The sequence below is a fragment of the Crocuta crocuta genome, unplaced genomic scaffold (genome assembly GCF_008692635.1).
Source record: "Crocuta crocuta isolate KB4526 unplaced genomic scaffold, BGI_CrCroc_1.0 scaffold333, whole genome shotgun sequence".
NCBI lineage: Eukaryota > Metazoa > Chordata > Mammalia > Carnivora > Hyaenidae > Crocuta > Crocuta crocuta.
In genome coordinates, this window is record NW_027532856.1 from 68,055 (window position 1) to 81,807 (window position 13,753).

The 13,753-nt window shown below is 42.5% G+C and overlaps 1 protein-coding gene across 1 annotated transcript in view; it reads left to right on the forward strand.

The window, feature by feature from the left end:
• HEATR6 (HEAT repeat containing 6) overlaps positions 1-5,213 on the forward strand; it is a 32,531-nt gene extending 27,318 nt beyond the window's left edge. Inside the window, exons 17-18 of the mRNA XM_077745566.1 lie at positions 230-434; positions 3,089-5,213. Of these exons, the coding sequence (XP_077601692.1) occupies positions 230-434; positions 3,089-3,660 (777 nt within the window). The 3' untranslated portion in view covers positions 3,661-5,213. The remainder of the gene's footprint in view (positions 1-229; positions 435-3,088) is intronic.
• Positions 5,214-13,753: the final 8,540 nt, after the last annotated feature.

A 13,753-nucleotide genomic window follows, 5' to 3' on the forward strand; every position in this document is an offset into this window, starting at 1 on the left:
GCTGTGGAGGACCTCACCTCTCTGATGGCATAGGCTGTTCAGCACACAACACCTTGCAGAGTTTCAGGAAGCTGCACTTCTACAGGCTGCTGTTTTCATTGGCTTTCTGACTTGAAGCTGTCTAAGACTTCCTGGGTTTTTGAAAGCTGAAATGATACTTTCTGTAACATGTCTTTGTCAAAGTAGATTGCTAATGCTTTTTTTTTTTTTTTTTAACTTTTTATTGTAGGTAAAAAGCAACGCAGTCCGGGCCCTTGGAAATTTGCTTCATTTTTTACAACCATCTCACATAGAAAAGCCCAGGTTTGCTGAAATCATTGAGGAATCTATCCAGGCCCTCATTTCTACTGTGCTGAATGAGGCTGCCATGAAAGTCCGATGGAATGCTTGCTACGCAGTGGGGAATGTATTTAAAAATCCTGCTCTTCCCTTAGGTAAGAAGGTGTCCTTCTAGTGGAGGGCCTCAGGACAGCACACCCAGCCTACAGTGGTATTCAAGATGTTCCTGGTAGTGTTAACTTACCACATAATAGAAAAAATGAAAATGTTCTGAATGCCCAGGTTTAGGGGAATGGTTGAGATAAATCACAATATATATATTCAATGGGATCTCTTGGAATTATGTGTACAAAAAGTTTTTGATAATCTGGGAAAGTACTTCTGATATTAAGCAAATTAAAACAGGATATGCAGGGGCACCTGGGTGGCTTAGTCGGTTAAGCGTCCGACTTTCGTTTAGGTCATGATCTCGCGGTTCGTGGGTTCGGGCCCCGCGTCGGGCTCTGTGCTGACTGCCAGCTCAGAGCCTGGAGCCTGTTTCAGTCTGTGACTCCCTCTCTCTCTGACCCTCCCCTGCTCATGCTGTCTCTCTCTCTCTCTCCTAGAAATAAATAAAAACATTTAAAAAAATTAAAAAAAAAAATAAAACAGGATATGCAGTTGTTTCTACAGCATGATCTCAGAAAATGGGTGGAAAAAAGACTGAAAGGAAATTAGCCTGATCATTAACAGTGATTGCCTCTGGAGGGGGTGATGAGTAGGACTTTTTTCTGCTTTCATTTTTCTACAAGAAGATGTTATTTTAACAACTGATTGGGGGAGGGATGAAAGAAAAGCTGGCATGGAAGAAAAGGTACAGATTGGAAATCCCATATGAGCCCTTGGTACTGAAGTGGGCTGCTGTGTAGGATGAAATGACAGGCCGTGTACCTTGATAGAGCATCAGTGGCTTATAGCTGCTTAGGCATATAGATCAAAGCCTCCAAATCCCCATTCCCTTTCCTTACCAGCATTTGCCCTCTTTGTCTCTGTGACAAGATTTTAAACAAGGTGTGTTTCTGGAGGTAAAACCATTCTGGACCAGCAGAGCGTGCATCAGGTTAAGGAGATCTGGCTCTGGTCCCCTTTATTGCCATGACCTCCAGGCTAGGGGATGCCTGGCTGGTTCAGTTGGAAGAGCATGTGACTCTTGATCTCGGGGTCATGAGTTTGAGTCCCATGCTAGGAGAAGAGATTACTTAAATAATTTAATTTTTTAAAAAATGCTCTCAACCAAAAGCTAATGGAGAAGTAGCTTTATGGCTTTTTCCATGGAGGAAATAACCCCAAATAACCTTTGGAGTTGGAGCTCATTAAGGTGGGTGTCTGCTTGCCTGTCTTTAAAGGCAGTAAAGAAGTTAGGAAGGGCTGGGAGAATTAGGGAAGCTGAATTCTTTAAAAAACATTTTTTTTAATTTTTTAATGTTTATTCATTCTTGAGAGAGAGAGAGAGACAGCGGAAGTTGGGGAGGGGCGGAGAGAGAGCAGGACACAGAATCTGAAGTAGGCTTCAGGCTCTAAGCTGTCAGCACAGAGCCCGATGCAGGGGTCAAACCCACAAACTGTGATATCATGACCTGAACTGAAGTCAGACACCTAATTGAGCCACCCAGTCTCCCCTAAAATTTTTTTAAAATTAACTAATGAATTTATTTTTGAGAAAAGGCATGAGTGAGTGAGGGGCAGAGACAGAGGGAGAGAGAGAATCCCACTCAGGCTCCATACTGTCAACACAGAGCCTGCAGAGGGGCTCAAATTCAGTCACTGTGAGATCATGACCTTAGCTGAAGTCAGCTACTTAACTGATTGAGCCACCCAGGCACCCCAGGGAAGCTGAATTCTGTTCTATTGCCCATCTTGAGGAATAAAAACCACTCCCAAAACTGAGTGGGGAGTGGTAGCTCTGATGAGAAAGAAAGCAGGCTGATTTCCTGGGACTGACCAACAGGAAGGGAGAGAAGACAGAGATTTGGACTCATCTTCTAAAAATTAGAGAATTGAACCTTTTCTGAGTACTCTGTTCCCCAGTCACTGCCTAGATGGTATCTTCTTTTTCTTTCCAATAAAACACATGACTTGCTATGTCCAGAGCAGTGTCTGGATACTAATCTGGATGACAAAATATTTTTTTTTTCCCCTAGGGGAGAGAGAGAGAGAGAGTGTGAGCAGGGGAGGGTCAGAGAGAGAGGGAGACACAGACTCTGAAATAGGCTCCAGGCTCTGAGCTGGCAGTCAGCACAGAGCCCGACGCGGGGCTCGAACCCATGAACCGTGAGATCATGACCCAAGCGAAAGTCGGATGCTTAACCGACTAAGCCACCCAGGCGCCCCTACGAAATATTTTTTGTCAGAATGAACAAGGCTGAGCATACGGTTTTGCAGTGTGTGCACTGCTCAGAAGCAGGTGACTGAGAGCACAAGTGGGGTTACAATTTAGTCTGCGCTCCTCAAGCCTTACCCCCTTAGGACAGCCTCTTCCCAGAGAAGAAGCCTCTTTCACTGTTGCCAAAGTCCCCATGTAGAGTAGCAGAGGCCCCATGTATGCGGCAGGCTGTTTAGGGGAATGGGAAGTTTGGGGGTCCATACTCAGCCTCTTCCCTAGAATCCCATAGTGAGTACTGGTCACCCTGATCTTATGGGGTTAGCGTGAGAATTGAGCGAAAATCTAGTGATTAGCTGGAGCATTAGTGTGTGTGCTTCCTCCGCCCTCTCCACTCCCCTGCTTGTTTCTAAGCCTTCATCTGTTGTAATGCCGGTGGGTTCTTTCTAGGAACAGCCCCGTGGACCTCCCAGGCCTACGATGCCCTGACCTCGGTTGTGACATCATGCAAGAACTTCAAAGTGCGCATCAGATCTGCCACTGCCCTTTCCATCCCGAGCAAGAGAGAGCAGTATGGGTCAGCTGGGCAGTATGTCCAGATCTGGAATGCATTGGTCACTGCCTTACAAAAGAGTGAAGACACTACAGACTTCTTAGAATTCAAGTACTGTGCCAGCCTGCGGACCCAAATCTGCCAGGCACTGGTCCACCTCTTGAGCTTAGCCAGTGCCTCAGACCTGTCCTGCATCAGAGAAACCCTTGAACTGAATGGGGACATGGTGCAGTCCTTTCTCCTACAGTTTTTAAAATCAGGAGCAGAGGGAGATGACACTGGAGCGCCCCATGGCTTAGGCGAAAGAGACCAGATGGTCAGAATAGCCCTGGAGCACATAAGCAGCATCCAGGGGCTGGCTGGCGACTCAGCCAAAAGGACCATCATGGACTTTTTAGAAGATACCCTCACCATTTATTTTGACTCCTCTGGATCACAGGTGATGCTCCTGGGACTGACAAATCGGTGAATAGTCCACCATACTTCCAGGTGTCACGTGGGAATAGAAAGACCCTAGCTTGAGTATCAGATATGTGGGATTTAATTTTAGGAGCAGAAACAACCCATTCAATTTTATTCAGAATGGGCTCGCATCTATTTAAATTCTTCTCAAAGGGCTTAACCACTTTAGAGAGTGGTTCTGCCACATTGGCCACAGTCCGAGTTGTTGGAACCTGTTACCTGTGCAGCCGGGAGCCAGGAAATACGGTTGTAGGGTGGGCTGAGCAGACTGGGTGGTGTGAAGGGTGTTTGGCCTCAGACACCAAGATAAAGACAAAAAAACAAAAGAATTTAGGAATTGTTATACTGTACATTGTGTCTCTGGGAATTGTTTTTCTTTTTATAATAAACTAATGAAAATAGTGTGCCCATAACCTCCTCTGTTTTTAGATCAAGTTGCATTTATAGGAAGCCTCAGGCAGAGCTGATGTTTGGCTGGTTTGCACTGGGGTAGCTGCTTCAGTTGCTAAAATACTGAAAAGTTCCCCACAGCTGCTGCACCGAGCTCCCGGGTGTGCACCCTGGAAGCCCACCCTGTGCCTCCCCACAGGCCTCCCGCTGAGGAGCTGCCTCCTGGCACGTGGCCATCACCCTGAGCCCACGGCCAGTTTGCCATGGCCGCACCACCACTGCGGCCTCAGCTTCCTAACACCCCTGAGGAGAGTTTGGCCCCTACACTAAAGGTATGGTTGTTTCCCCACCTTTGCATTTGTGCCTTAAAGGAAGAATTCTTTAATTTAGATGGGCTTTTTAAGTTATATTTTGATAATGTCTGAGCAGTTATAAAAGTGATTTCTCACTGAAGAATTATTTACATTTACATTTTGCATTTCTCTCTTAACCACCAACAGTTTATGAGAATTGATTTCATGTAGGAACTTTGATACATAAAAGAACCAACTAAAATTACTCCATACTTATATTTGATCTGGGATAAATAAAAATCAAGATTTATAGAAAGGGTTTTGGCAGTACATTATTTAACTGTTGTTATTTAGCTTAAAATTCATAGCTTAAAATACATATGTCCTCAGCATTTCTCCTTTGCCCCTGAGTTGCTCTTTCCTCTGCTATGTTGTCGGTTGCTCAGGACATACTACCCAAGCAGATGGGAGCAGATGAGTCTGGTAACTGAAAGCCCACTTTTCCATCGGTAGAATGTCAACCGGTTTCCAAACAGACTACGGGTACAGTAAGAACACCTGTGTAGAACATTCTTTAAGCTTGCTTTTCTTTGGATGTGATTCTGGAAACAAATTGCTACAGAGGCCTGAGGACTGAGGTGAACCTGTACTGATCCTAATGATGAATCTTGGAACTTCCTTCTCTTCAAGGAATATGTTATTAGTAGCAGCTTGTTTACTTGTCCTAAAAGTAAAAATGTGGCATGGAATAGCCACTGTTTGGGGGGCTTTCACTGGTGAGCTTCTTGATAAAATATTTGTGAAATGACTTTGAGTGGTTTGATTTGATGATTTGCCCTTATCCTTTGTTTATCTTGAATAAAATGTATTTATTTTTAAAAAACTTTCACTTGTGTACTGGTTTCCTAGTTTCTGAAAACAGATGTTAGTGTGTTTCATATGGAGGGAAAAGCCCAAGGGTGAGCACTTGTAGAAACTCCAGGAGCCCGGGGTACAGCACTGTGGGTATACCCAAGGGGCAGGGGTTCCCTCAAGCCCCGCGCCAGTGCCTCAGGAAAGCTGCTATCGTCAAAGCCTCATAGACAGTAAAGTGTTAGAACAGATTATGATGCAGAAGCAATAGAAAGTCCAGCTCTGATGCAGAAATTCTGATTCAGAAAGTTCAAACCCTGAACTTTCTTTTGATATTTAAAAGAAAAACGGTGCCTGGATGGCTAAGTTGGTTGAGCATCCATCTGACTTCGGCTCAGGTTATGATCTTGAGGTCCGGAGTTCGAGCACCATGTTGGGCTCTGTGCTGACAGCTCAGAGCCTGGAGCCTCTTTGGGATTGTGTCTCCCTCTTTCTCTGCCCCTCTCCCGCTCACGCTCTGCCTCCGTCTCTCTCTCTCTCAGAAATAAACATTTTTTTTAAAAAATTAAAAGGAAAAAGTCAACCAGGAGAAGAGGCCATCCAGATATAGATGGCTAGAGCCTCTGTTTAATAAACTGACAGAATGATGATGCCTCAGTTCCTTTTGAAGCTTCTCTGTGACCACTAAAAGAAACCCACTAATTCTGACCCACTTGTAGGCCCTGAGGAAGGCACAGGCTGTAGCCTGTTGAATGGTATTAGTTTATAGTAAAGCAGGGGTCCTGTAGTGATTACAGGGCAGCAGGGACCCCAGGGATACCAGGGCAATAACTGCCTTGATTTTGACATCTGTACATGAACACAGACCCTGAGCAGAACGTCACCATCTTTCCAGCACAGGAGTTCTGTGAGTTCTAGCTACTCTGCTTCCTTTGGCCTTCACTTTGTGTGTACAGTGCAGTGCTTAAGAGCCCGAGCTTGAACCCTGGCTCTGCTGCTTTCTATCTGTGAATATCTTGTGCCTTAGTTTTCTCATCTGCAAAACGGGGATAATAATGCCTACCTCATAAGGAGATTAATAATAAGTGTGTGAATAGGCGGACAGTTCTTCAAACAGCTTCTGGTACTCAGTAAATGTCAGATATTTTCCTTGAATTTTCAGGGCACTAGGCAGAAATACTATCAACACACCATGGCTTTTCATGATGACAAATAGCTGGATTCTCCTGACTGCACCTTCGGATGAGGTGTGACCTGGGATGCCTTGGGAACCTGGATCCAGCAGTGTGGGAGAGGCACTACCCCAGGATCTCGGTAGCCTGCCAGATACAGCTCACCATCTTGCTCCTTCAGGTCCCTGTGGACAAGGGAAAGGACTTGATGGGTGGGAGGCCACATACTTAACAGGGCAGTAGTGACACCTTCCCTAGTTCTGCTCAGGACCCATCCCTAAGGGCCAGTCAGGAATTACAGATTCAGTGTCCACAAGCTTTGGAATTACACCTGGGTTTTAAAGGACAACTCTACAACTTAATAACCACACCCCTGGGCAAGTTACTTGACCTCTCATCTGTAAAATGGGGATAAATGTACCTCCTAGGGTTTTAGGAGTAGGTCACGTGGTATCTGGCTCAGAGCTGGCACAGAGCAAGCACTCAATAATAAATGGTTCCCTTGTTACGCTTCTCTCTGATGTTCTTCCTGGGCTTGAATATCTATCTCTTCATTAGAGAAAGATCACTGGAGTGGGATCTGCTTTTGGTACAAACATGGAGGCCTCAGGTCACAACTGAAGGTATCTTCAGCTCTAGTGAACAAACATTATATTAGGGTTGGGGTCAGAGGACTCCAGCACCACCCCCAGCAACAGCAGCCCACAAGCTGGGAGGGAGCCGGTGGTGGTGTAAACTCTTGCAGGTTTAATTTAAAGCAGCAGCAGCGTGTGCCATTTGTAAAAGCCTTTCCTTGAAAATTACTGCTCTGTTGGGGCCCCTGGGTGGCTCAGTCATTTGAGCAGCTGACTTCTGCTCAGGTCATGATCTTGTGGTTTGTGAATCAGAGCCCCACATCAGTGCAGAGCGTGCTTCGGATCCTCTGCCCACCCCCCACCCCCGCCCCTCTCCCACTTGCACTCTCTCCCTCAAAAATAAAACATTTTTAAAAATTAAAAAAAAGAAAAAAGAAAGAAAATCACTGCTCTGCAATTGATTCTGTGACCAGCTGGGATTTACTGTAGGAACAGGGGCATTTCTTGAATGAGAAGTTCTATGAACAAAGTATTATCACATTAACAGGTCAAATAAGAAAAACCCAGATGATCATTTTTATGAATGCTGAAAGAGCATTTGATAAAGTTGAGTGTCCTTTTCTGATGAAATTCTTTTTAAAAAATAAAAAAAGATGCATTGTTAACATCCTGAAATATACCGATCTTATCAGTGACTTTACTTAAAAAGTCAGAATCAAGACAAGGAAGCCTGTTACCACGACTATTACCTAACCTACGAGATTGAATGATCAAGGTGATTAAACTAACAATAGAATCAATTTTCCAGAAATTTTTTTCAAAGAGGGTTTCCAAAGTATCATTATTTGTAGAACACCAGTCTGAGAGACTGAATTCACAAATCACTATTGGGAAGAAGTCCAGATAAATCGACTCAGAAAATAATAGTACTAATGAAAGTTTTGTAAGGTAGCCCAAATCACTAGCTCTTCTGTATGTCAGCAATAATGGGTGCTATTTTTTTATGTCATAAAAGATTCCGTTCACAAAAGTAACAAAAATAATAAAATACCTAGAAATAAAGCCAATGCAAGGATTTTGTGTGAAAAAATTTTCAAAGCTCATAGAAGACATTAAAAAAGAAGGTATATGATGATCAAGATAGAAGGACTCAATATTATAAAGACTGCTTCTCTTCAAATCTATAAATTTAACTACATTCCCATCAAAATCAAAATAAAATTTTTAAAATGAGAAAATGATTCTAAATTTCATCTAGAAAAGTGAATGCAAAAATTCAAACCAAGGAATCAGGCTTTTAGCCACCACCCCGTGGGAGAAAAGAGAATTTCTCCCTGTGCCCCTGGAAGGACTTTCCAGACTTTGTAAATCCATGTTTGTTAATAAAAATCCATCTCTCATTCCAGTCCTATTCCATCCTGTTTCTCCCACCAGATGCAGCTATAGAGCCTGGACTAAATGCACAGAGCAGCTATCATGAAAGGAAGGAATAAACAGGAACATTAGGGAGGGACCGGAGAACTCAGAGCCCCACCAAACTGGTAAGAGGTTTACCATTTTTCCCCTCTGGTCTCCCCTGGCCTGGACTCCAAGCAGGCAGATACCTGGACCTGCAGACCAGATGCAGACGGAGAGAAGCTATTTCTTGCTCTAGGACAGGGAAGGAGGACCCTGGATGGGGAGTGCGAGAGGGGAGTCCTGTTGTTGCTTCTTTTGTTCCGGACACCAGCCCCTTGGCACCACCAAGGCAGGTGCCTAAAAGTGCAGGGAGGGAATTCTCCTCTCTGTCCAGTGGAACCAAATTCCCCTGCTCTAAGGGAGAGATGACCATTGCTTTCTCTCTCCCTCTGGGTTTTCTTATTGGACCTCTTAATGTGATGACAATTTCTTTTTTGTTTTCTTTACTTTTTGAGATAGAGAGGGAGAGCTTGAGCAACAGAGGGGCAGAAAGAAATGGAGACACAATCAGAAGAAGGCTCCAGGCTCTGAGTTGTCAGCACAGAGCCCTACTGGGGCTAGAACTCAGGATATGTGAGATCATGACCTGAGCTGAAGTCGGATGCTCAGTTGACTGAGCCACGCAGGCGCTCTGATGACATTTTCTTTTTTCTTTTTTCTATAGTTTATTGTGAAGTTGGTTTCCATATAACACCCAGTGCTCATCCCAACAAGTGCCCTCCTCCATGCCCATGACCCCTTTCCCCCTCTCTGGCACCCCATCAACCCTCAGTTTGTTCTCAGTATTTAAGAGTCTCTCATGGTTTGCATGAGCAACAGAAACAAGAATTATTTGGGTAAATATAATCAACTATTTTCCTCATCCTGAGCCCTTTATAATGTATATAATCGGTGAAAGCAAAACTTACATAATATAGTCTGGTGGGGCTTTTAGTGAATGGAGATGTAATATGTATGAAAATTATAAGAGGTAAGGTACAGGGATCTATATGGTAGTAAGATTTCTATACTTCACTTGAAGTGATAAAATATTAATCCTAAACAGACTATGAAAAGTTAAGTGTTTTTTGCAATCCCTAGAGAAACCACATTTAAAAATTACACAAAAATGGGGCACCTGGTGGCTTAGTCAGTTGAGCGTCCAACTCTTGATTTTGGCTCAGCTCATGATCTCCTTCCTGGTCAGTTGTGAGACTGAGCCCCTCATTGGACACCACCCCGCACCCCAAGCTGAGAGTCTGCCTAAGACCTTCTCTGCCGTCTGCCCTTCCCCCACTTGCTCTCTCTCTCGATTAAAAAAAAATCACACATAAAGATATAGTAAAAAGTTCAATAGACACATTTTTAAAAACGGGATACAACAAAAGAAATTCAGATAATCCTGAAGAAGAAACGAAAAAGAAAACAGGAATAAAAAACAAAGGGAACAAATAGAAAACAAGTAATAAAAGAGTAGCCCTAAATCTAAACATGACAACAATTAAATTCAAAAGATCTAAAATATGCTAGTTAAAAGAGATTGTCAGGATGCTAAAAAAAACCCCTCCAGGGGCGCCTGGGTGGCTTAGTCGGTTAAGCGTCCGACTTTCGCTTAGGTCATGATCTCGCGGTTCGTGGGTTCGGGCCCCGCGTCGGGCTCTGTGCTGACTGCCAGCCCAGAGCCTGGAGCCTGTTTCAGTCTGTGATTCCCTCTCTCTCTGACCCTCCCCTGCTCACGCTGTCTCTCTCTCTCTCTCCTAGAAATAAATTAAAAAAAAAAAAACATTAAAAAAATAAAAAAAAAAACCCTCTATACCTATTTACTATTTATTAGAAACTCATTTTAAGTAATAGTGCAGTTAACAATAAAAGGACAAACAAGAAAACTATAGCATGCAGACACTGATTAAAGGAAAGCTGGAGTAGCTACATTAACATCAGACAAAATCAACATCAGAGCAAGGATATTTACCAGCGATAAAGGAGGACATTATAGAAGGTCAACACACAACGAAGACATAGTAACCCTAAATGGCCGTGTACCTAACAACACATATTTAAACTGTGAAGCAAACACTGCTAGAACCAAAAAGAGATGTTGAATCCGCATACTATCAGAGTTGGAGACTTCAACACTTACCCCTTCCTCAATAGCCAATAATAGAATAAATAGACCATATTCTGGATCATAAAATGAATGTCAACAAATTTCAAAGAATTAAAATCATATGCAATATGATCTCTGACCACAAAAGAATTAAGCCAGAAATCAATAACTGGAAAAATCTCTAAATCCTTGGAAATGAACATACTTGAAAGTAATCCTTGGGTCCAAGGATTGTCTCTGAGGACATTAGAAAGTCAGAAAATTGTTTAAACTGAACAAAAACAAAAATACAATCAAAATGCATATGTGCAGCTAAAGCAAGGCTTTGATGGAATTCTGTAGTGTTAAAAAATGAGAAAGGAGGAAAGTCTCAAATCAATAATCTCCATTTCAAACGTAAGCTGTAGAAAAATAAGAGAAACCTAAAGCAAGCAGAAGCAAAAACATTATGCTGAGTGAAGGAAGCCACTCTCAAAATGTTACATACTGTATGATGCTATGTACATGTCATTGTGGAAAAGGTAAAACCATAGGAAGAAATCTGTGTTTGCTACGGATTAGGATGGAAGAGGTATTCAACTGTATGGAAGCCTGAAGCAGTGTTTTGGGGTTGATGGAACCATTTGGAATCCTTATTGTGGTGGTGGTTACATAAATCTATACAGAGACTCACGGAACATATACTCCCTCAAAAGTCTATACAAATGATAAGTGGGGAAGGGGCAGAGGGAGAGCGAGGGAGAGAATCCAAAGCAGGTTCCATATGATCTCACCAACCATGAGCTCATGACCTGAGTCATGGCGCTTACATGACAAGAGTCAGACGTTTACCTGACTGAGCCATGCAGGTGCCCCAATAATGATAATTTAAAAAATCTCAAGTCTCTCTCTTGATGTCTCTCTCAGTGTACAGAGTCTGTTCACCTTTAGGTACCCATAGATGACAGTGTGCCAGGTATAGTAGCACTAAACATATCTTTTAAATGGATGAAAAGCATTTATTCAGAAATGACTCAATGTACTCAGGACACCTGGGTGGCTCAGTCGGTTAAACCTCTGACTCTTGATTTCAGCTCAAGTAATGATCTCACAATTCGTGGGATCCAGCTTGGAGCCCTGAGCCCTGTGTGAGGCTCTGCACTGACAGCATGCAGGTTGCTAGGGATTCTCTCTTTCTCCCTCTCTCTGCCCTTCCCTTGTGCGCTCTCTCTCTCTCTCTCTCTGTCTCTCAAAATAAATAAATAAAGTTAAAAAAAGAGAAATCACTCACTGTACCCAAATGATGGGGGCTAATATTCCTAATTATAATGATAATAGCTAACATTTTTTTGGCTGCTTTTAATTTATCAAGCACAGAAAAGATCCTAGACGTGTTATCCTACCGCAATTATAACTTAGAACATCCTATTATATACAAGAATACATCCTGTAGCTATTTTTATTAGTTAACAGTTTCAACTCTTTTTTTGTTCTTTGATTCTTTTGGCACATGTTCTTAAAAGACTAAAGCAGCACGTCTTGTACAGGTAAATTGTGGCAATGCAGAAGGATGGCCAGCAGATGGAGACAGAGAACATAAAGTCCTTTAGTAGACCCAGTGCTTGTTTCTCGGACGTAGGAGCCAGGGAACCTGGATTTTGGGTAGTTTTCAGTGGTAGAGCACTGAATCTAAAATCTGGCTGAATTGGAATCACTTGGGGAAGCTTAAAAACTACATATTCTGCAGTTTATCGGTCTGGGGTGCGGTTTTCGGATTAGCAAGTTTAAAATCTCTACCAGTGATTCTAATTATAGCAAAGTTTGAGACCCGCTACCTAAGAAGGAGTTAAGAGCAGTGGGTCTCAAGCTGGCGAGTTTCAGAATCACATGGAGAACTTGTGAAAAACAGAAACTCAGGCTGTTGGAGTCTTCATTCTTTTGAGAACCAGTGCGTACCAAAAGGGTGAGATATTAATGTAGTTAAATATACAATCAGGACTAAATCTGATATCTCACACTAGATTCTAATATATCTAACTTCAGGCATTAAATGTGTAAGAAAAATTTACATTAGACAAATTTTAATTGAAAATAATGCTAACGATGAACGCCATTTTTCTCTTGGGTCAGCTGGGCTATCTTCTGGAACACAGAAGCAAATTCCCTCTCCAGAGAGGCACAAACTTCTGTCAGGTTCCAGGAGTGTTAATATTTGGCCACTTTGCAGCAGGGTATTAAAAAAAAGTTGAGCTCCTTGGACAACTGGATTATCAGCCTTCATGAAGTATGCTCCCAAGATTTGTTTTCACTTTCTTTCCGCAAAGTATTTAAATTAATATTAGAACCTATGTAATTAATTTTGTAAATAACATTTACCTCTTTTCCATATTGTAAAAGTAATGAATCTATCTTCACTGTAGAATTAAAAAAACCCAATAAGTATGTGTAAGTAAAAATGACTTGCGATAATTGCTATTATCATTTTGGTATGTTTCATTTTAGACTTTAAAAATTGTTTTAAGTTTATTTATTCATTTATTTTGAGAGAGACAGAGACAGGGCTAGTGGGGGTGGAGCAGAGAGAGAGAGGGAGACAGAATCCCAAGCAGACTCTGTGCTGTCAGAGCAGAGCCCGACGCAGGGCTCAAACTCACGAAACCTTGAGATCATGACTTGAGCTGAAACCAAGAGTCAGATGCTTAACCAACTGAGCTACCCAGGCATCCCTTATTTCTTTTCCTCTTTTTTTTAAATTTTGGTTTAAATTTGTTTAAGTTCATTTTAGAGTTTTGATTATACATACATGTGTGAGTACAAGCACACGCCATCCATGTGGGCTCATATGATCACTCCTCCAAATATGTTGTGGGGAATTAGTCTACGAAATTGTGACTATGTAGTTTTGGGTAATCTGCTATTTTATTTAATAACCTATGATAAGCCTTAAACATTTTCCTAAAACATGATTTTAATGACTTGATAGTAGTCCATAGTCAATACGTTGTGATTTTAACCAGTTCTCCATTGCTGGACAGTTGGCTGTTGTCTGGTTGTCTGTTGATTTACATGCAGCTCTTCCATAGACATTAGAATTTTATTTGGTTGTGTGATATGAGGCAGAGATATAGCTGTATGCCTCTCCAATCATCTCTGCACCACTGATTTAATAACCACACCATCCTCCCCTGGGTTTGCGTGCCTTCTTGCTCAGATGATACTAGCTTATACTCCTGCAGGGCTGTGGTGGACTGCTCAGTGTATTCACCTCTCTGCCCCTCTGTCCTGGTGCTAGTGC